The 24117-nt window shown below is 38.3% G+C and overlaps 1 protein-coding gene across 4 annotated transcripts in view; it reads left to right on the plus strand.

Moving 5' to 3' along the window:
* USP45 (ubiquitin specific peptidase 45) overlaps positions 1-24117 on the plus strand; it is a 52011-nt gene that overhangs the window by 21573 nt on the left and 6321 nt on the right. The window contains exons 9-16 of one of the 4 annotated variants that reach the window (XM_025895731.2): positions 125-220; positions 2106-2236; positions 2326-2430; positions 14279-14366; positions 18596-18677; positions 19644-19735; positions 21707-21763; positions 23081-23224. In XM_025895731.2, the coding sequence (XP_025751516.2) occupies positions 125-220; positions 2106-2236; positions 2326-2430; positions 14279-14366; positions 18596-18677; positions 19644-19735; positions 21707-21763; positions 23081-23224 (795 nt within the window). Of the gene's footprint in view, positions 1-124; positions 221-2105; positions 2237-2325; positions 2431-4134; positions 4214-14278; positions 14367-18595; positions 18678-19643; positions 19736-21706; positions 21764-23080; positions 23225-24117 lie in introns of those variants that run through there. The other 3 variants (XM_018077972.3, XM_025895732.2, XM_025895733.1) reach the window with 3 other exon arrangements.

Here is a 24117-nt window from a genome sequence, read left to right on the forward strand (position 1 = left end):
TGACCTAAACCTCAGTTATATATTATGAAATAGATCTGGTTTTGTCTATGCCTGAAGCTAGAATATGTAACTAAAGAAAACTGTGTAATTGAAAGATCAGCATGTTTCTTTTTTTTTCTTTAAGAACTTGGCACAGACTCATGTACTAAATGAACTGATATATGAGATGAAGGAGAAAGGAACAAAGTTAAAAATCTGTCATGCTTCAGACTCCCAGTTGGTAAGTATGTATTGAGAAATACAAATCTGGGGAACTGTGGGAAGAAGCTGGAGGACAGGGAGTCACATCTCTGTTAAAGGCACACTGTTACTTTCCCATTTCTTTTGCCTTTTAATTGTTTAGCTGTTTTATGTTATCTGTGAACTCATTTCTTTTACAAAAATCATTATTCAGCCCTGGAGGAGGAGGAATAATGACTTGCTTTCACATGAAGTATCAAATAATGCCTGACCTTAAGTAAGAGAGGCTGGCTTATTTTTGTTTGTCATTGAATTTCTTCAATATGAATGTATGATACAGGAGATAGTCTATTCAGCTCTAGAAAGTGTTAATAAAATATTTTATTCCAGTCTGTCCCAGCCATTGATAAGGCTTGTAAAATTTATTATGTGCTTCACAGGCTAGAGGATTAAAATGAGAGAGGCAAAATTTCACTGAGGAAAAAATTTCTTGTCCTCGAGCTCATTGCAGGCATATGGGAAAGAGACTCCTGTGGCTGTTATCCAAAGAATATTCTGCTGTTCCTGTCATGTCTTAGAGACTTGGACTTTCATATGTTGTTGGCAATAAAGATAATACCCCTTTCCCTCAGCTGGTTAAAGCAAACAGTTTACAGAAGATTTTTGTTTCTTTTTTTTCCTTTTTTTTTCTGCTTTTTGCTGGGAGCTTTTTGGTGGCAGTGAGGGTGGAGTGGTGGTATTCTGTTTCAGATACCTCTGAAATGATGAAGATTTCTTGGCATTGCTGTAGGTGATGTTCATAGCCTGTATAGGCAAGAACAGTGTGAAATTCACTGCATTGCTGTCTTTATTTCCTCCAGTGGTAGTTCTCAGCAGCCACATGTTTCACTAAGTTATCCTGAGCCACAATGGAGGTCTGGAGCTTGTTTTTGCCCAAAGGCTTAGAAAGCCAGTGAGATGTTGGCTTATGCTTGATGCGAAACTTGCACAGCCATAAGGTTGAAAGATTAATTTTTTGTTTAATGACAATGCTTACAATGTAAATAAGGTCTTTGGAACAAAGACTGTATTTTCTGGTCTTTGTTTTTGTTTGTCAACTCAAAATTAGAGGGCTGCAGTAGTCTAACTAATAGTAATGTAGAAATCTGCAGCTTCCCGCTTGGTAAGGGGCATTTTCCCACTTTTCGATAGCGTATATAAAGCAAATACTTTATATTTGTGGGTATCCATAGCGCTTACATTTTGTGTGGATCTGCTTTCTGGACGAGGCACTCTCTCTAATTGTTTGTCTGGCTGTTGTAATCTGTTTTTCTGAGAGTCAGGCCACCTAGTAGGGAGCACTGTGGTCATGTATGAACCTTGGAGCGTGTTAGGGAGAGCTGGTGGTCTGTGATCGCTGTGAACCACTGCTGGTGCCTTCATGGCACCTGGTTCTTGGAGGAACAGGGTGTGTTTCTGTGTGGAAATCTCAGTGTGTGGCTCACAGGTCAGAGAAGCTGGCCACCCCGTTCCTAAGGTTGAGTAACAGGGAGCCACTGAGCACCATCTTACACTGGCCCACAGAGATGGTCACTTGGGCTGTCACTCCAACTGAGTTTCAGTGCCATCTGGGAGTAAGAGTAAAGCAGGTAATACAGGAAGGTAGTCTGTTTTTGTGAGAAACAGGCTGGCTCAATGACATACCTGTTTCCAAAACTATTGGTTACCACCAGTTTTCTCAACAAGAATTGTTTTGTTTTGCAACTATTACAGCTTAAACAATAAGCTTTCTCTTCAGTAATTTCAATCATGTAGGTGACATCAACATTTAAAAAACCCCACCCCAGAACACTCTTAAGACCAAAGTTACATTACTCTTTATCATGAATGTAGTAACTTGAAAGAAGTCTTTGAAATCTGATGTGCATTTTACCTTTGTTTTGAAGGATCCTTTGGTGGTAAACCTTTCCAGCCCGGGACCTTTGACTTCAGCGATGTTCTTGTTCCTTCACAGTATGAGGGAGGCTGGAAAAGGTCCTCTTTCTCCCAAAGTGCTGTTCAGCCAGCTTTGTCAAAAGTATGTATTGTCAGTATCTTTTACTTATTCATTTAATTTTAATTTTTACTGGTGTGTTTCTAAGTGTGCTATGTCTTGTACTTTCTAAGGTGCCGTTGGATTTTTACTGGGCAGTCCAGAAAATATTTTCTTCATATTTTAAAGTTGTGGGACTCCTTGTTGCACTCCAGGGTTGTACCTGCCCTTCATGTAATGTATGGTCCAGTTCATAACCACTAATGTTTAATGGGCTTTGAACTGAGTGTGAGGGGGCAGAAGAGGGCATGATAAAACTGAAGAAAATAGGATTACCTTTCAGGTTTTGTTGTGTATTAGCATATTAGCATAAAGCTGTGCTAATACTGCGAAGTGTATGTAGGTATTTTGTAAAAAAGAGTAAGATTTTAAATGGGAAACCTCTGCAATGATGTCTAACCTTGGCATCAATTCAAAATTAAAAAGAGTGTAACAAGTAAGGACTTGAAGCAGTACTGAAATGGCATATGGTTCCAGATTGCGGAGAGCTTATAAGCCCTAAAGAAAGTCCTGTTTCTTGGTGTGGAAAATGTTTACAGTGGTGCTTTGTAGGTGCTTTCAATTATGATGCAAACAGTCTTGCTTTTTAAAACACCTGTGGAAGACCTATTTAAAAGTTGATACAAATATTTAAATATTGACTTACAAGCAAAAGAAGCTGTAGAATCAGAGTAACTGGAGGATGGTATATCTGAATCTCACATTTAAAAAAGAATAATATTGCATGTTAATTTATTTGCTATGGTATTATTTATGGAACTGTAAGCGTTCTGCAGCAAGAGAATTAGGAAAGTTGCAGCCTCCTACCATGGCTTTCCAGGACAATCCTATTGGGCAATGGATTTAAAATATGGTATAAAGAAACAAAAGCTTTTAGATTAGAGCAGGGACAATTGAATTCTGTAAAGAAATAACTAATTACTTTTCTTTATTCTCAAAACTCAACTTCAGAAACTAAACATTATATTTTTTTACTGTATTTGTCTTCCTTTTGATTCTTGTGAGCTATAAAAGAAAATGTGTATAAAGTGACCTTACAGCGATTTTGAATCAAACAGCAGTGTTCTCTCTTTAGCATTATCTGGAAGAAAATATATAGGGAAAAAAAATACATTGTTTTCTCACTCCTCCTCCTCCTGTTTTGAGGATGTCTCAAAAAAATGTGATTATAAGGATAAAATTTGGCTGAGAAATGGAAGGGAAATGATTAAATAACAGTAGTAGTTTTTTCCCAGTAAATATTAAGGATAGAAGGGATAGGATGATATAAAACATGTTTTGAAGCCCACCTTAGCAAATTCATTGTGAAATAATCATGATGCACTGCACTTCAGATGGCATTGTATTTTTAAAGTGGTATTTATTTTGTATCTGCTCTGTGTCTGTTTATGTAGTCATCAAGTGATGTGTAGCAGTATTAAATCTCAGCTATCTAGTTGTTCTTTTATTGTTGTTTTTTTGTTTTTAAGATGGGCATATACTTTAACTACCAGCTAAAACTGAAACATTTTAATGTGGGCAGTAGAATTTTGCTGTTTAGACATGTATCTGCCCACTTCTACCATCTCTTGCCTTCATTCCTACTTCTTACTTTTGTTATCCTTGCAGAACACAACATAGATATAAATCCTTCTGTAGCTCTACTGTCAATATCAAAAGTGTCAGCTGCGTCCTGTTAGCAGGAAGTTAGGTGTTCAGGGTCAGATAAGGGGCTGGACAGGTATGACAGAAGGGTTGGTTTTTTTTATTGTTTTCTTATTGGTGGTGAGATAAACAAGAAATAAGAAGGGGAGTTTAAGCAAATTCAGCAGTCTGCAGTGGTAGAAGGAGAATGCAGTGTTCTGTCATGCCATGTTTACAAAGCCTTTTTTCATCTTTTAAAACTGGCTTTCTACTCTTCAGCAAAGCTTAAATGGAAAAGAGAGTGATTACAAGAGTCCCAGCTAGGAAGAAGTCTGTGGTACTGCAGCATTCTCTGTAAAAAACTGCTTCTTGAATCCTGCCAGAAAGTTGTGTTAATAAAGTCATCTTAGAGGCATGCACTACTTGTGTTTTTCATATTGAATTAGCACAAACTCCTTCTATTCAACAAGTAAAGTTCAAGCAAGTTTCCTACAGAGATGACAGAGTGAATGTGTAAAAGGAAGAACTACACTGAAACAAAATGTTTGTATTTCAGAGAGATATGTCAGAGAAAGACAGGTCTGTTAACTACTGAGGAGGATGGCATGGGGAAGGACTTTTAATAGCAGTGGATTGGGTTTATATATTTTACATAAAAGTTTGCTGATTCTGGTTGCAATCTCATTTTTGGTCTTTTGTTGGTTTTGTTTGGTTGGTTGGTTTTGTTTGGTTTGGGGTTTTTTATTTTTTAATTTATTCTTTCCCCATCACAGATTCAAGTCTACAGTATATGACCATACCTTTCTTCAGTACAGAATTTATGAAGCAGATTGTGCAGATAGTATAGGATAAACTTGTCTGTGATATCAGGAGTTGGACTCAGTGACCCAGGAATTGTCTTCCCAGTCCCAGCTTTTGCCATAACATTATTTTCAGTAGTTGCTTATAGCTTGCAAAACATGGCAGGGATGCACACACTGAGTGGTCATTCAGAATATAAGATGTTTTGCTTAGTACTTAGCATAGTCACTTCCAAATACTACTAGGTTTCTTACACATGTGAATGGTTGAAATGCTGAAGCTGTCAGCAGGTGATGGTATGCTGCTGTTCTTTATATGCTTAGATCTTCTTGTTAGGGTTGTTACAGTATGCTATCTAGTGAAAAAGTAACAGCAATTTCTTATTAATGTTTTCCTCATGTGTAGCACAAAGCTGATCCTGTAAAAATGCTTACTTTTCTCTAACGACACAATTGGATTCTATATATAAAAAATATAAATTTTGATAAATGAGTATTGATGAGTAGTGATGGATTTTTGTTTTTTAATCTCCTAGCTAGATGGTGACATATTTTCATGTTGGATAAGTTGATTCAAGATACAGTAAAGGTAGCTGTATAATTTAATGCCTGACACGTGCCCTCATTTCCAGTTCAATGCTGGAATAATACTTCTGAATTTAATGTCTGGAGTTGCTTTTTTTAGATGTCGCTGTAAGACATCAGGACTCAACCTGCTTCAGATGTTGCAGTATGCAAGAGTTTGAATGCTAACATTTGAACTGGGCATCCTTACTCAAAAATTGAAAAGTGCTCAGTGAAAGAAGACCTAAGAAGGCAGGCAGGAAGGAAAGTAGGAAGGAAGGGGGGGCTTAAAAGGAGCAGGCAAAGGCACATAGGAGTGAGGTTAGGTGTGGGCAGAGAGCCTGTAAAGAAAGGCCTTGTTCAGCTGCAGCTCTAGCATGTCATTTTGTGGGATCCCAAATCTCCAAGTGGATACATGTTCACTACTCAAAAGCAGTAAGGGAACTGGAACACAGTCCTTTTCAACTGCAGACTGCTTCTTTAAGAGTCTGAGGAGATCATGGCATGAAGTTCATAGTCTTGTGTATGAAAGGGGATCTGTGGTGCTTTTTTTATTTAATAGCAAAAGAAAAAAATAATCCCGAGTGTTAATTTTATCAAGTGGTGGGGTAGCCAGGTCGAAGAAGGGGAGAAGAAGAAAAGAAATGGACGAGTCTTTCTATAGCAACTGTTTAGCGTCTGGTACTAATTCATCCACTGTTAATTTTGTTAGTGTTGCAGCTGTCAGATGTTTTGCGAGGACAGATTGTGAGCATAGCTACGGGGCCCTTCTGTTGGTTTTCCACTATGCTGAATATCAGGACTGCAGACTTCTGACTTATCTGGAGACTTAGTAACTAATGCAACACTGATATATTAAGAGGATATAAATTTTATTTCCTTTATTTTTTATGACTGAATAATTTTATTGGTGGAAGAAAGCTTAGTTTTGTGGATCAAGTAAATGTTGTGGCATATAGGTGAGGAGTCCAGAAAAGAGTTACAGAATTTAGCTGCTTCAAACCTCCACCAAATAATTATCTATATAGGTATTATATAGATGCTACATTACCATGAAGGAAAAAATACTTCCCTAACAAAGAGCGTATTGGTGGTCACAGAATCTACATAGGTCTTACTTCCCCAAGGAGTATTCATCCTTCCTTCTCAGGTGCAGAAAGTAGAACTCGAGCCAGAGGTGGGACTGACAGAATGGAGGTCATGCACGGTGAGGAGTGTTGATAGTAATAGAACTATAGTTTTCGAGGGAAACCTAAACAATGCTTTGAGTATTCCACATATATCACTTCTGAGAGGAAATGCTAAGGAAAACTAAGGTAATGTTGTACAAGATATAAGGGGTGAAGGAAGCAGGATTTTTCTCATTAATTACAAGTCTTTGAGCCTTTTTTTTAAAAATAATATTGCTGTAGGGGAAATATCTTTTTAGAAAAGATTTTCAGCTTGCTTATTTTTCCCATTTGACTTTTATCATTGAAAAATAATAACAGCAGAACACACAGCTGATGTTTCCTTGACCAATTGTTAAGAATTATTTTGTGTCCCTGTCAAGCCCTCCTTGTCCCTTGCTGACAGTGCTGCGGCATGTTCAGGAGCTCTGACAGAGGAGATTACATCTTCTTCTCTGTGCAGCAGCAGTTGAGAGACTGCATGTCTTTTTTTTCAGAAAACTTCATCAGAGTTTTCATGATATTAGGAACAAGTTAACAAAGCTGGGTGGATGAAGTTTTTGAGCGCAAAGTAGACGAATTGCATGTAAGAGTGTGCATTGGCAGAAATCATCTGCACATGTTCCTGAGTTTTGCGTTCACTTCCTCTACTCAGGGGGAAGACCTGTGCAGCATTGTGGAGAACACAAGTATTTGCAATGTGTGTGGTATTGGTGAGCTATGTAAGCAAAGCTTGTAGATCAAATGAAGGAGAAAACCAGTGATTTCATTAGGTACATTGGAGGTGTATTCTCAGTGCAATGTTCATATTAATCAGAATTTAGGGAGAGGTAAGAAAAATAGGAAGCCTTGATGTCACTAGGGACTTGAATACTGGGAGGAGAGAGCATGAAAAGAAGGCATGACAGCAAGAGAAGACAGTAAATGATAGAAAATAAATTAGCTGTGCTTCTTTAACTGACCTCATTAGAGTTCAAGTAGCTGTCTGCGAAACTGAAAGGCAACAGACTTAGAGCCTGAGATTAAAAAAAGGGTTTTTTTTAACATTTCATAGGGCTCATCTGTGGAACTTGCTGTCACAGAATGTTGTTGAAAATCTTAGCAGGTCTTAAAGGAAGAAAGAAGAATTAAGACATCCATATAAAGAGAAAACTTTTTTTTTTATAGTGATGATCTTGTGCATAAAGTCCTTCACTTGCCTACCAGCTGGTAGGAAGAAGTTTCCCCAGACAGGTATTTCCATTACTTCCTAAAAAGAGATGTGTTTTCCCTCTGATGGTTAAGTTGGAAATAGCTCATGGTAACATGTGAGCTCTTATGTCCATTCAGAGCTCCTTCTAACCAGTGCTTTTTGCTCTGTTACCAGACATCTGGTGTATTGCAAGGAAGTGATGGTGCCTCATTTTCTGTTTTGGGGGAAGGTGAGACAAAAAAGATTAAATAAATTGGCCAGCATGTCCAAAGGAGAGCTAAGAGCTGTCTATCCATGCCCTCCAGATGGTACAGTTGTGCCTGGTGTTATCTGTTACTTACATGTGGGGACAAGCCCATGTTTGCTTGGGGTTTTTCCTGCTAAGCACCTCCTACCAAGCAGAACTCTGTAGTGCATGTACTGCATTATTAAAGGGTGCTTCTGTATGTTGCATTACTGGAAAAAAATCAAATAGTATGCTCTGCTTCTGAGTGCAAGCACTTACTGTTTTTCTAAAATTTTCCAAGGTATTAGGCTATCTTCTACACAGAGATAGTAATTCTTGAAAGGATGATTTTGGATGAGATTTTTATTAGAGACAGTGAAAGTGTATCAGCTCTGTGCAGTATGACTGAATGACTGTAATTGTATCCTGGTTCTGCTTTTGAAGCACAGCTTAATTTCCCTCAAATTAATATAATATACGAATTAAAACTATTGGTTTTTTTCTTTGAAAAATTATGTTATTATGTAGTTTTTGTTATTACAGCATTCTAGGAATTATCAGGAAAAGTATTTCTTTAACTGACAGTCAAGCGATTACAACTGGTCTCCAGATGAGCAATGAGAGGCTAGATAAGTAGTATGCATGTAGATGTCACAGTTGTCCTTCACCACTTATGGCCATTAGCAGGAGTTCAACCTGTTCTGTCATTATCCTGCTGACACTGTACAACAGGTTGTATCGCATTGGCACTGGCTTCCATATGTCAGCACATCTGTGAGCGGTCAACTCAACCAACCATCTCCAAGTCCCCCACTTTTGCCAAGGATCTTGCTTGAAGCATATTTTCAAGGAGACGAGAGCACACATCTTTTAGTTGTCAGATTTCTGTGTATCAGCATGGATTAATTCCTTTTTTTTTCTCTAATACCAGTTTATAAATGTAGAAAGCTTCCAGTAAATGCATTGTGAGCTGTGAAATTCCCTCTTTTTTATTGTTTTTTTTTGGTTTCCTTTTGTGGCTTCCCCCCCAAAACAAATGCACTAATCTCAAATATTTTTCCACAGAACATGAGATGGAATTATATACAACATTACATAGCATGCTATGTACATGAATGACAGATTCACTATATGTTAAGCAGTGTTAACAATAACATCGTTTGTCAGTTCAAGTAAATGACTCAAACCTTAGGTAGAGTCTTTACAAGTCACTTTCCTTGCCACTGCACTTTTAAAGTGGTAGCTGTTACATTCCCGTCATCTTTGTTTCCATTAAAATTTAGGCACATAGATTTAATACAGACAGAGAGAAGCCTAAATAATCTTGTACTCATAGATGCTGAGTTAATTTCCTCCCCTCTTAGTTTAAGCTATTAAAACTGTATGGAACATGGAGGTAAACTATTACTTTGAAATATAAATTAGTAAATTAATTTTCATCTGAAGTGATTATTGTATGCTCATCAGTGGGAGGCTACACTGCAAACTGTAAGCAGTAACAAAAAGTATCTGTGGCACTTCCTCCTGATTTGCATTGAAGATTTAGCTTTGAGGTGTGTTTACAGTGAAAAGAAACCTCCTGCAACAGTGATGGAGTTTTTGTTTGCTTCTTTGTCAAGTAATTATTAATTTTTGTTCCTTTTTACTATAGTGCCTCTTGCAGAGGTCCTGCTTTTGTAGCCAAAAAATAATAAAAATCCCTATTTGTACCAGGATCCGGGATGTGTATGTGCAAGGTTTTCTTGCTATATACTGAAGCTATTAATGTATCTGTACTGGAGGAGATAGGCTGAATATACTCATTGATTCTCACTGCCTCAAGAAAACAAGACATTTCTGATAAATTAATGGTAATACTTTGGCTAACTAACTCATCATCATGGCTAAGCTTCACGAATGAAGATTTGGGGAGGGCTCTATCCACGTTTGTTGCAAGCGCATTGGTGGCTAAAAAGGCCAATATGAGACAGGCATGTCCGGTTGCAAAAGGCACAGCAGAAAGACTCCTTAGGTGGTAAATTCTGCAAGGCAGGATTCTTTCTGCGTTGTCTTTTCTCCTCAAGGGTGATCCTGCGTGCGTTCTCAAAGGCATCAGCAGCGTTATAGATGGTGTGTCTCCAGACCTCCCGATTGGAGGCCAGAGTAAACCAGTTATGATGATCAATATGGCCAAGGCTGAGATGTTGTTTCAGGGAGTCCTTGTATCTTCTCTTTGGGGCTCCTCACCGGCAGCCAGTGGCAAGTTCACCATAAAGTAAAATCTTAGGGAGGCGGTGGTCCTTCATCCTTGAGATGTGCCCTGCCCAGCACAGCTGTGTTCTCAGCAACATGGCCTCAATACTTGTGACTTCACGAGGAAGGCAGCCTCAGAGAACATGGTGCCGGTTACACACTCTTTTGGTCAGGTAAGCCCAGAACCGAAAAACATCTCTCAGGAGTTGGCTTCATGATCAAAAACTCTGTTGTTCCTAAACTCAAAAATCTGCCGACTGGTCATTCTGACCGCATTATCTCCCTATGCCTTCCACTACACAACAAGCAACACGTTGTCCTCTTTAGTATATATGCCCCAACTCTCCAAGCTGACCCTGCCGAAAAAGATAAATTTTACACTGACCTGCGCCACCTTACCCAAAAGGCTAACTAACTAGATTTCTCAGAATCGAACTGATTTTGGCATCTGGGTTAAAAAAATAAGCTTCTTTCAGGTTCCTGGACATTCAGTGAGAGAAAACTGTTTTAGGAAATTGAAAAGTGAAACTGTGCATACATGGAAACATGCATGCAGCTACATATGTAATTTTTTTTAATGTATATTGACTGTTTTATTGGAGCCAAAATAAAGGTTCAGTGCTTTTCAGAAAGTATTTGGGATTTATAATCAAATTGATTGGAAATATTTGATTTTAATAGAAGAAGATATTGCATTTTAGTTATATTAAAATATTTTTAAGAAGAGTGTTGAAATTTTTAAAATTTGAAATTATTTTTTAGGTTGACCTGCTCATTGAAAAAAATTCACTTTGAAAAGAATGCTTAAAAAAAATCACCCACTCTGCTGATTCCAGATTTTATAGTAAGCCTCACAGTATGGCAGCATCATTAAATAATTTTTAACTAGGAGTATTGTCAACCTCGTGTCAAAAAGTAGACAGGAAGTACAAATGTGAAGGTATCCTATTTGTAAATGTGAACATATTGTTTTGCATATGCAGGTCCAGATTTATTCCATTTAATTTTAGGCACTGACCTTAGAGATCTGCCTTGTCACTTTGAGTCCTTCTCCAGTTACACCCCAAAGGTCCTCCAGCGAGCAGTTAAAGACTGAGAGCATTGTATCACTATCCTGCCTGTAGCCCAAGTCTGCTGTGTCCTAACTTGGCATCTTGACATCTTGCACATCTTCACATTTTACTGTTGTAGGCACATTGCACATCTGATGCGTTCTCTAATCTCCCTTAATTTCCCCTGTCCATGAGCACAAACTTCCAAGGCAAACCCAAGGAGTTTTAGGTATGAGTGAGACAGAAGCTTCATCTTCAAGAACCCTAGAACAGTTGAAGAGCATGGCTGGGCAAGTGAGATCATTGTGCCAGGGGAAAATGCAGATACGTGTTTGCAGCTTGATGTACTGGTTAGCTGGAGCACACAATGAAAATGAAAACTGGCTCAAAGTTTGTTTAATAAAATTGAAGTAAGCGGTTATTTTTTCTGGCTGCTCTACCAGTTTGATAAAATTGCTGTTTGAGCTCTACTAAGCCAGTTGTCTCCTGTGCTAAGTTTTGTAAGGGGTGCATGTGGTTATGGCTGCATGTGCTCCTCTCAGTCTGCAACAAGAGTCACAGCTGCCATTTGATGGCCTTACTGGAAATGCACAAACCCACCCATTAGAATCCTGAGTAACATGCTGTAGTTAATGTGAATAGAGATATGTTAATAGTGGATATTTATACAGTTTCATTTGGGGTTGCAAGAAGCTGGAGATCAAAATTGTTTATCAGGAGCCTTCTAGCGGTGGTTATCTTAGTAAGGACAACGCCTTAAGGATCTATCCATGTACTCATAAATCTATGCCTGGAAAATATTATATTTAGAGTATAGTTAGATGCTATGAGTAGTAAAAAAAAGGAATCAACAGTTTTTGAATAGCAGTGATTGATACTACTGAATGGCTGTCTCATGAACAGATGCAACTGTGCAGTTGGCTAAAAGATCACCAGTGTAAATGGGAGTGTAGTCTGAAACAGATGTTTTTCCTTTTTTGGCTTATGAGGATTGTGTGGATGCTGCTGCTGATCCAAAAGGCTAGAAAAGAATCTCCTTTCCTATGGAGCCTTCAGTTTTTGTTTGTTCTGGATAGTAAAGTGCAATGGTACAAACTTGGCTGGTGCCAGTGTCCCTTCTGTGTCCTTGGGCTGACTCCTAAGTTGGCTCGTCTCTGCTGGTGCCAGACACCACAGAGGATGACAGCTGGGAGGACAGTGTAGTCGGAGAGGACAAGGGTGACACCAGATATGTATTTTCTAAGGCGTGTAGACCCTTTTCTTTGTGACTTTTGATTTCTAGAGATGAAAATTAGGAAGTACACTATTTTTTTTCTGAAAGAAGCTGTTGCAGCTGTTGAATCCTCTATATCTTCCAGATTCAGATTTCTGTTTAACATGAGTAGCCAGTAAATGAATGTAGTGATATTACATCACAGTAACAGCATGGATTGTTCATGATCTTTCACGGTCCCTTTCAACCCAAACCATTCTATGAGTCTACGATTGTCCAGATAACTTGGTTTTGGTGCACTCAGGCATTGCAAAGAAGCTAAAATTTGTAATGTTTTTCTATTCAATGTACAGTGGGAGCAAAATACTTGATATACTTGATTGGGTGCATATTGATATACTTTTGATGGGTGAGTAAAGAAGGTTCCTTTAAATTAGTGCTGAATATTTATGAAATTTGAACATCTGTCATCTCAGGGTTTTTTGCTGTTAAAACCAGATGGGTATACAATTCCCAAAAGCAGCTTTGAGTAGGGTTCAGACAATGTGTAGCCGATTTATTACCTGTCTTCACAAACCTGATAGTTTTGGAATCTGGATTCAAATTTATTGTCTCAGTCAAAACAACTCATTATTTTTGGGCTTTTTTCATTTTAGGTATGAAACTGTGTTTTGTTTGCTTCTGGTAATATTGCATGTTTTAATATGAATTTCAGATGTGTGAAGTATTGGAGTTTGTTAGGATAGGAGTTGGGATGCAGATATTGTGTGAATTGATAACTTATGATGCTAAAAGGTCCTTATAAAAGTTCTGTGAAAGAACTGTAAGAGTAACTCTTACCTGATAGCATAGGAGTGCTTAACTCTTCCTACCCTAAAAAAAACCCAACACCAAACCCTGTTTTTTGTAATTAGAAATGCTCTTAAAATGGAGATCCTTGGTTTAGAGCATTTATTGCTAATATATATAATATTAGTTGAACCAATTTAGCATAAATAAAAGAGTAATTGAATACAGTGTAAATTACATGTATCAGGATACGTATATCAGGATATCATACTATTGTAATTTTCTCTTAAGTTTCCTTAATAGTATTTGAAATCCATATATAGTGTGATGATATTTACCATCTTAACTCACTGACCATTCACTCAGTTTGCTAAGCTGCAGCTTACTGCATTAATGGCCTGTGGAGCCATTTAGAAGAGATGGTTGTATATTTGTTTAAGTTGAGAAATTCTCATTTGGATTCTGACACACAGTTTTTGTTTGTTTGTTTGACGTATAGCCTTGTGACTTCCCTTCCATTTCAAGATCATCTTTTTCCAGTTGAGATTATTGTGCTGTTTATGGTTTACTGTACATGGACTGTTTTATGCACATTTGAGATTTCTGCTCAATTGAGAAAAGGGTGCGATAGCAAGGGAGGCTAAGCACTTTCACAGTCTTTCTGTCTCTTTCATGACATCGGGAATGTTTAGTGGTACAGAAGTTCTGGTGTAGAGTCAGTCAGGACTGACTGCTAGCATGGATGAGGCTCTACTGGCAAAGCTGTATTTTAGTCAAGCCATACCCAATAGGATCAAAATGTGACCCAGGTTAGAGTGCAGCCTTGTTGGTGTAATTGCTGCCTGCCACACCAGGAGCTTTCTAAAGTCCCATGAGGTCTAGCAGGGATTCCACCTATTTGTGCCCCTGGCATCCAACAAGACTGATGTAGACATTGTCTTGGCACTGGAACTGGCTCCCTAGGGAAGTGGTCACAGCGCCAAGCTTGATAGAGTTCAAGAAGCATTTTGGATAATGCTCTCAAGCACATGGTGTGATTTTTGGGGTGTCCTGTGCCAGGCCAGGAGTTGGACTTTGATGATCCTTGTGGGTCCCTTCCAACTCAGCATGTTCTGTGATTCTGTGCCTCCTAAGACCACTTTAAGTTCTTTACTCTTTCTTTCATAGGGCTCCTCGATTTAAGGGGTTCCAGCAGCAGGACAGCCAGGAGCTTCTGCACTATCTGTTGGATGCAATCAGGATTGAGGAGACAAAGGTAGTGTCTTCATGTGTCTTTTAAAGAACTTAATTGACTTTATGGTGAACTACTAGTCATTGCTTCAATGTTCTTCATGTTCCCAGTGTTTTAAAGATGTAGTTAATCAAGTAAGAGTGGCTATTTCTATTATCTTGAGAAAAATGATTACTTTTTTTGAAGGATGATTTAATTATGTTCATGGTGATTTGTTAAAATTGTTGATTGGAATGGAAGTTTCAGTTAGCAGTAGAAAGGGTATTGTAAGTAGAACGTGATAACTTTAGGCATCTGAGTTGTTTGCCTTTATTTAAAAAAAGAAAAGTATGAAAAAAGGACATCTGGGGAGTCAAGAAAGTAAATATATAGGACCTCTGATTTAGCTGACAGAATTTTAAAGCTTTGGAACAAAAATTAGCAGCTTCTAGCTGTGGGCCTGCCCACAATTTTAACTGCAAATTGTGAAAAGAAAAAAAGAAAAATCTTGCAAAGTTTCTTGTATCTCTTGGAAGTGTGAAGAGCTCCTTGCTTTATAAGTAAGGCGCTGCTTTTCATTGCTTAAAATCTACATCTAAGTATGCTAAGTATAGAAGCAGTTTGTTGTATTGAAAATGTCCTTGTGTGAGTTTTGTTGTTTCTTTTCCTTCATTACTTGTGCCTCCTGTATTGTTGAAAGAAAGTGTGTGTTTGCTTGTTTGAACTGTCTTGGACCATATCAGATTTAATCTGCCTGACTTAGTCTTGGACCCTTCTTTTCAGATGATATTTTGGTAAATAGGCTTTTCTAAGCCTCCTCTGAGGGAAGGCCTTAAATCTCATACTGACCAGCATACTTCCTCTTCCTTCTCATTAGTAACTTGATGAATGTCATGATCCTGAGTTGAATTATCTCACAGATAAGATGTAAAGTTGTGTCTGAGCCCAGTTTTGGGCACTAGAGTAGAACTGAACAAATCCCTGTCCAACCAGAATACTAATATATATGGGCCAACCACGTCCTGGGGGGCATCAGGCAAAGCATCGCCAGCCGATCGAGGGAGGGGATTGTCCTGCTCTGCTCTGGTGAGGCCTCACCTTGAACATTGTGTGCAGTTTTGGGTACCACAATATAAGAAAGATATTAAGCTTAATTAGAGAGTGTCCAAAGGAGGGCAACGAAGATGGTGAAGGGCCTTGAGGGGAAGCCGTGTGATGAGTGGCTGAGGTCACTTGGTCTGTTCAGCCTGGAGGAGACGAGACTGAGGGGAGACCTCATTGCAGGTACAACTTCCTCGTGAGGTGAAGAGGAGGGGCAGGCACTGATCTTTTCTCTGTGGTGACCAGTGACAGGACCCAAGGGAATGGCCTGATGTTGTGTCAGGGGAGGTTTCGGTTGGATATTAGAAAAGAAGGTTCTTCACCCAGAGGGTGATTGGGTGCTGGAAGTGGGGAAGTGGTCACAGGGAAGTGGTCACAGCACAAAGCCTGACAAAGTTCAGGAAGTGTTTGGACAATACCCTTGGGCACATAGTGTGACTCTTGGGGGTGATCCTGTGCAAGGCTAAGGGTTGGACTCGACGATCCTTGTGTTTCCCTTCCAACTCAGCATATTCTGTGATTTTGTGATTCTGTGGTCTTGTGAGGAGCATACTTGATCATAAACAGAACTGAACTGCAAGGAGAAACAAATAAACCTTGACAATGAAAATTTTTAGAAAATTATGTCTTGAACAGGGCACACAACAGAAGCAGGTAATTTCAGTTAAAAAACACTTGTCACGTTTTTGCAGCAGAAGGAAACTTTATTGTTTTATTTTTTGATTTTCTTATAAAAAAAGGTGGAAACTGTACTGACTCGACGAAAGAGGATTCACAGAAAGTAGGATTATTACAACAACCAAGCTTCTTCTCCAGTAGGAGCTTGTGTTTCCCCTCAAGTCAGTCTTCTGCTTCACCAGTGGACATGCCATCATTATGATAACCTGCAGTCATATTTGCCTTTTGAATTTTGCCATTTATTATTAGAGAGCAGTGACAGCTACAGTAGCTACCTCAAAAGAGTGATGGAAGATGGTGAGAATTCATGGTGACCTTCTGGGCAGTATTTCTGCTGCCCCATTACCAGGCAGGGAGAGGTGGGTCCCGCCCTGCCCTGCAATTAAACCCCACAGCTGCCCTAATGATGCATTACTGCAAGCACTTGGGATGCTCTGCCACAGACAGTAGTAGGAAAAACTCTCTCCCCCTTTCTCTCTCTTTCTTTTTCTTTAAAGTATCCCGTGTTTCAGGTCTGTAGATGGCACAAAACCAGCAAATATAAGGCCCATGGTGAGCACTGGCCACCGAGGTGGCCGGACACAGGCAGGAGCCCTGCAGCTGCCCCTATGGCCTGCCCACCACGTGGGCTCTGGCTGCAGCAACGGCTTACGGACACTGACCTTCCTCTTTCAAGCCACTTTTAAACCTCATTCTTGGAAGAGGGAACAACACTGTTGAAAGGTGACTGACTGCTTTGCCATCCACCTGTGAGAGCTGAATGTGGCCATCCTTGCTTCCCTACACCTGCCAGGATTGTTTTTAAACCCTAAGTGTTTTTATGAGAAATACATGTGATACATAACATGGCAGTAGTTATGGGACCTAACCAAAAATGACATTATATTTTTGTCTCTTCTGTGTGGTTTTGTGTCTTGTATCTGATACCAGTGCTGAACTTTTAGTTAGAAAGTTTAGTTAGAAAGTGTGTATGTACACAAGTGGATTTTTAAGCTGAAAGCTTGGCAATACGACAATAAAGATGACATAGCGTCTGCCGTTTCCAGCAATGTGGGCTGGAGATGGTTTCACACCAGGGCCTGAAGTGGCTGAACCCTGCTGCTAATTGATTAATGTCTGCTGCCATTGTCCACAGCACCCTGCCCATTCAAAGACTATGTCTTTCTTTGACCTAAATAAATGGTTCAACGAGCTAATCCCAACAAAAGGGTTGCTTATGGCCCTAAACCCATTTATGGTGCTCAACTTCATGAATTACCTATTGATTAATCCTTTTAGTATATTGTTGGCTTTAAGATGAACAAAGCTGAGCTTGGGGCAGCGGGAGTTAATTCACAAGCCAGGTCACATACTCATAAGGTCGGAGTATGACTGGTCTGATGGGTGCCTGAACTGCAAACCAAACCTCCAATGCTGTCTGTCATCCTCACACTTTTGTAACATTGTGGCCTGAAAGTGTACTTTGCTGCCTGGAAACAAGAGCCATTTATTAATCCTTTCCTGTTAGGACACAGGGTTCGAGTTGCTTGCAGACAGTTTGGTATCACCATTTGTCTCTTAGAATGGTACTTTGCTCTAAGTGTGACTTCAGTGACATGTTTAATTATAAATGTCATTTGCACACCAACGCGGGAGGCTCGTACATGTTCCTAGAGTTTGTGGATCAGATAGCCAGTACATTTGCCAGAAAAAGGGGAAGCACGGGTCATGCATGCTACAATGTTCCCCGTCAGGGGACCTGATTCATCCTTCTGCTTTCCTCTCTGCAGCATGTCAGATTGGGCTTTTTTACCAGCACGTGCTGTTCTGCTGCGAGGGTACACCTCACAGGAGTACAGCATCTCCTCACCCCGGGGCAGCTGAGAAAGAGCAGGGGCAAGTACTGCCCATCTGGAGGGGCAGCTACAGCCCATCATTTGTGAAGTTGCTTCTTTCTGATCCTTCTTTCAAAAATGTAGTTTTTAGGATTTTTTTGGAGCAAATATTGATAACATTTATATGGATTCATTGGAAGTTTTCTGTCTCTTGTAAGGTTTTCTAACATAACTCTGGAATGTGCAGTGTTAAAAAATAAAGAGAAGTAATGAGAATACTGCCCAAACACAGTCATTGAAGTCTGACTATTAAAAGTTCTTTAGCTGCCTTCAAGTGTTTTGTGCCCTAGTCATCAGTAATAGTCCAGTCTTCCATATATTTTTTCTCTCCAGTGGTGGAAGAAATGGACAGTATTTGTATACTGAAAATTCCATGGTTTCTTGATAACCTTTCAAGGGCCCTACAATGGTTCCCTTTTTAAGGGAAGGAAGTTTTTTGAATGGTTACCTACTAAAGTTAAGCTCATGTCATTTTGACATTGTTAGTGAATAACAACAGTAATTTTACAACAAAAAATTATGCTTATTTTATGCAAATAATACAAGATAATATCTAATAATATCTGACTAGTTTTTAGAATGCTTACACTTAGAATACTTAATTCTTTTTCTTACTTATAGCGTATACAAACTGGTATCTTAAAAGCCTTTAATAACCCAACTACTAAGACGGCAGATGAAGAAACTAGAAGAAAAGTCAAAGGTATGCAACTCTTTATTGAAAACTTTTAAAAACGCACAAGTCTTTAAATACCATTTTCTTTAGAACTGCTTATTGCAAACAGCAGTGCCGAAGTGCTGTAGTTACCGGACTTCTATTCTGTGTTACTTTAGTGCCGCCTAGTGTGTACCTAAAGTATAGACAGCTTAGTATGTGCTGACTTGCATCTTTGTATCCAGGATAAAGGCTTCCATGGTATTAATAATGCATCTTTTAATGATAGATAGAACTTAGTTTTCTTTTCTAAAATAGCCTGCTTCATATTTGTTATGCAGTCATAATTACTGTGTCACTCAGAGAGGCCACTTCCCGTAAACAAACCAATTTCTGTCACTTGACTGTTACTTTGAGCGCTCTAAATACAACTACAACGAAAAGGCATGTTTTTGTTCAAAACCAGTTTTTAATCTTTTTGCGTGTGTGTTTGCTTATTCAGTAGTTCTAATTTGGGGGGCTTTTTTTTAATTAAAGTCTCAGTGATTAAGATGTTTTGAAAGTCACCCTTCCCAAATCTGCAAAAGATAAGGCATAGAGATGTATTAGAACAGGCTTTTGTTTAATTTTTTAGAATTTTATAGTTGAAAAAAACATTTAGAAAGGGTGACAACCTGTCTGCTACCGCAGTCTCTATATCAAGGCAATACAGTAGTATGTATGCAAAGGGAAACAGATTTTATTTAAAAGGCTTCTTCTTGAGAGATACAGTTTTATTATTCTGTTACGTTAGGTTGGGAAGGGAAGGATAAAAGGCAACCTTCTCACTACAATATTTTTAAATGTTGAGATAACAGTATATGATGAACTAGTTATTGTATTGTGTTCTAAACATTTTAAATATGTTTAAAAATTGTGCTTTCATAATATATCTTGGAAAGAATTTTTTTTGTACTTATAGTGTGGCATTGGATCTGTTATTTTTCACATTTAAAAAAGGCAATGTTTTTTCAGCATATGGAAGAGAGGGTGTGAAGATGAACTTCATAGATAGGATCTTTGTTGGTGAATTGACTAGCACTGTCATGTGTGAGGAATGTGAAAATGTAGGTATTCTGGAATTTGGTTTGATGTGGAATAGATCACATACTGGTTTGATTATGTTGTCTTGGAAGTATAAAATTGTGTTGCCAATTTTATACTTGTTTGTTTGTTTGTAAAAACAAGATTTTATTGAAAGTTTTTAATTTGAAATTATTTATTCCTTCTTAAAAGCATTATCCTCCCAAACCTAAGAAGAGGGGTCCTTTGAATTGAAAAAGGATTCAAGTCCTGGGCTTGATTTTACATTTGACTTAAGGCTGGAGGTTCCAAATTCCATAATCATATGTGTTATACCCCAATGTTAATTGATATTTTTAAAACCCCTGCCTGTCTTAACACATAAATCCTCCTGCCTGCTCTTCTGGGATATACCTGAAAATTGGGAATTACTTAATTTGAATTAGTATGAGTGGGGAAATGCTAAAATTATTTCTTTTTCCTTGAAGTATGTTTTATAATTAACATAATAACCCCAATGAACAGCATATTCCTTTCATAATTAATATTACTGACATTTCATCATAAATGCTTTCCATGATCCTTATAATTTTCTTCAAGTTTGAAAGAGAAAAATCTTATTTGCATGACTTTTCTAATTGAATGTTATATTTGTGTTTGGTTGAAAACGTTCTATTTCATATTATAGAGATTAAGTAATCAATCTGAAAAATTAAGCACAGTCCTGCAGTGCCAGGTAAACTGTGATGTGCAGATTACACTTCAGTGTGCTACTAGTATCAATGAAGAACTTTGACTATATAAAAAATAGAGGTCGTATGTATTTTGCATGTCTCATTTATTTTTGCTGGATTCTTATATTCTGCCTGCACAGGACTTGGGAATTTGCTAGCTGTAGCTCTTTGAGGAAGAGTTTAGCATTCGTTTTCCTTTGCCTGCACTGGCAAGATATTTTTGATTCATGTTTGTTCATGCAAACTGACACTTTAGAGGAACCCCTGTTTGAACGTCGCCCCTCAGGCAGTCAGCCTCCATAGTTGCAGTGCTTTTGATCTCATTAATTGCTTTACTGGAACCTAAACCATCCTGATTCCCTCACACAACAGGTAAAAATAAGCCTGCAGTCCGTATCAAATGTCACAGGTGGAAGACTGGGTCACAAATACAAGAGAAGGGACAGAGTGACAGTAATTGAGGGCATGACTGTATTCAATGACTTAAATGTACAACATGATTTTTACTGTTTTATTTTTAAGGTTTTGTTTTTCAGTCTTTCCAGAGGTAAGATAAGTCAGTTTTGGAAGGATTGAGGACAGCAAGGGAGAGAGCTTGAGGAACTTAGTGATAAAGGCAGATGGAAAGTGCTGGAAGAGATTGTCTTTAGGTATGCTTTGAAAGATATTTCCAGCTTATACATGGCAAAATAAAACCGCAATACAAAAAAGAAGGCTGATTTTTTTTTTTAATTCCCTTTTCCCCAGTAATTGGATCTATTTTAACAAAATCTAACAAAGCTTTTAGCTGTAACCAGTAATACTGACTTAATCTTAGCTGAGACATGAGGTTAGAACCTGTCACCTAACTGTCATTAACCAGTCCCTGCTGCATAACAGTGTACAAGATCAAACGCCTGTGCAGAAGAGTCCAGAATCAGGAAACTCTAAAAGGTAGCTTTCTGCAAAATTATACCAGAAAGGCCCACATGGCTTGAAAATCTGTCTGAAGCTCAGAGAAACTGAGCACCAAACTGCATCTTTGTCCAGTTCATGCTCAAGTGAATGGCCTTGCCCTTTGTGACTGTATGCTGAAATTTTGTGCAGTGTTAGAAAGAAAATTAAAGCTAATGTAAAAAATTTTTTAAAAAGTGGGAAGTTCTTCATTGTAGTTTTATATATCTTGAAACTAATTAAATTCTTGTATAGTTTCTGATAATAAATTGTTTAAATAAAGGGAGCTGTGTACTAAACCTGTACAATGTTCTTTGTGTTTAAATGCATTTTCTCTTTTTCTTCAAGATTTCAACAGTAAAAGAACCTTTCATTGATCTTTCACTTCCTATAATAGAGGAGAGGGTAAGAAACAGAATATGTAATAAGTAACTATTGCTCCTAGTGGATTGTTTCTACATACCTTTATGAAGATATTTATGTATTTACACAGAGTTTTGATTTCAAGACTAAAAATGTAACCTTGTCCATAAATACGTGTACTGTTATACATCTGTTCATTATAGGATTTTCTTTGTATGAATAGACATAAAATGTCTTAAGTGCATATATTTTTAAATTAGTCCAAACTTGGACCAAATGATCTTAGTAATGTATAGAATATATAGGTCTGAGATTAGCTTAATTGAGTAGAATATACTTCTATGAATAGAATGATTATAAACATTTTTTTGGAGGTTCAGCAAGTTAGATTCTCATCTGTTGGTTTGCACGTAGAGAACTGGAGTCTCTTGGGTTGGAGTTTACCTACAGGATGAGACACTGTAAAAATGGATATTGGAATATATTTATTCTGGTATTTTCAGCATTTCACAGAATACTTCCATTAGCGGTGGAGGAACTGTGTTCCTTTGAAGGCATATACTATGGTTTTGCAGGACTTGGGGTTTTCATTTGAGAAAGTGGGTGTGGGTTGGGAGTGGTTCTTCCACCATCCTGCACATATTCATCTGTATTTAAGGGAGAGTATTTAATGTAGCATTTATTCCTGTATAAAATGTATTCTTCTCCAAACACCAGTTTTGCTTGTAACAAATTTGGCATCTTTGTTGGTGCATTGAGTGCAGATGCCTGCGGTAGTTAAAGCTTTAAGAACGTTTCGTGTATCTGGGCTCTTGTGCTTCCTGGTTCCCATGTGGAACACGGGAACTCTGTGGGCTTTCTTTGGGAGCCGTTTTTGTGGGCGTTTGGCAGTTGCTGCACTTACTTGAGGATGGGCATTACTTTATGGTTTTTGCTTTCCTCAACAGTTCAGACACACTGCTGCCAGTAATGTGATGGGGGGTGTGTGGCAGCTCCTTGACCATGGCATAAGGGAGTTGGCTACACCAGAGACTGACTTACGGGAGCTGTGTCACCTTTGATTACGTCACATCTCATACAGCTACGCATGTCCTTATAAAGTAATAGATTATTTTGTGTTGTATTATGTACAGGAATTTTGTGTCATTCCTATTCCTTCTGCCTTTCAGTTGATCCTTCAAAGACTTTGACAGTGAGTTTATGGTAAAAAAATTTTGAAGGCTAGTTAATTGGTTTTATGTAGGTCACTGTTTTCTGAAGTAAAGGAAAAAAACCCCACCTACATTCATCTTTCTCTAGGTTGCAAAGGAATACAAAATTGACATAGTGCCTTTCCTAATTTCCTGTTTAATTTCTTAGGTTGCAAAACCCATGCCTTTGGGAAGAACAGGTAAAGGTAAAAGCGTACAGGAGGCAGATCTTGGTCAGTATAACTGTTCTTCTATCAGTACACTGAATAATCAACCCAAAATTGTCAAGAAACACACTTTAACAAAAGATAAGGTAAGAACTTAAATATACTAACCAGTCATCTTGAGCTTATTCTGAAGTTTCTAGGGCAACTGGGAATTTCTAGGGAATTTTGATACCTATTAATGGGGGGTTTTTTGTATATGTGTTGCTGACATAAACTTGTTTTAAAATATTTAGGTCATTATTAGAAGCGTGAGGAATGACAGTTATTGGTAACCATTTATTTTTCAGTTACAGGGTTTCCTTTGTCAGGAAAAGAAAATCTGCAAACTAGTTTCAATTCATGTTGATTTTGGGACTATTGCAAGGGTCTGTGCCCAGTTGGGAACCATAAAAACTCTTCTGAATCAGGTCCTAACACATTAAATACACGTGAAGAAAAAATACAACAGAATGGCTATATAAAAGCATTATAAGAGAAGAGAATGAGACAGAAGTAGAAAAAGGACATGTGGTACAAACAAAGGACGAGGGGAAAGAAGTAGTGCAGAAACTGATTGTTGTAGGAGAAAAGGCCTACAGCTCAAACTACTGAGGTGAATGGAAGGATTCCCACTAGCACCACTGGAATTTTGATCCAATTGAAATAACGGAAAAAACAAAGGGGAAGGAAAGTTGCTAATTTCTGTTGGAAAGTAGCCAAACAAAAGAAGGAAAAAAAAGAATCATGAACGCTTTTTATCTAAATCACTTTATATCTAAAGGAGTAGTTTTCTGTGGCAGCAACCCTTTTCTTTCTTCTTGCAATCTTGATTTAAAAAAAATCAACTTCAGGTAATATACAAATTAGCAAACATCCTACAAGGGATGCTTTAGTTAATTCGACAACAAGTGCCTACAAGGTGAGTTGAATTTTCTTCTGGAACCTCTCATCGACTAAGGCCTCTGACGGGAGGCCAGGGACTAGCTTAAACCTGAGACCC

This window comes from Manacus vitellinus, unplaced genomic scaffold, assembly GCF_001715985.3.
Source record: "Manacus vitellinus isolate BGI_N305 unplaced genomic scaffold, ASM171598v3 scaffold_4_pilon, whole genome shotgun sequence".
Classification (NCBI taxonomy): Eukaryota; Metazoa; Chordata; class Aves; order Passeriformes; family Pipridae; genus Manacus; species Manacus vitellinus.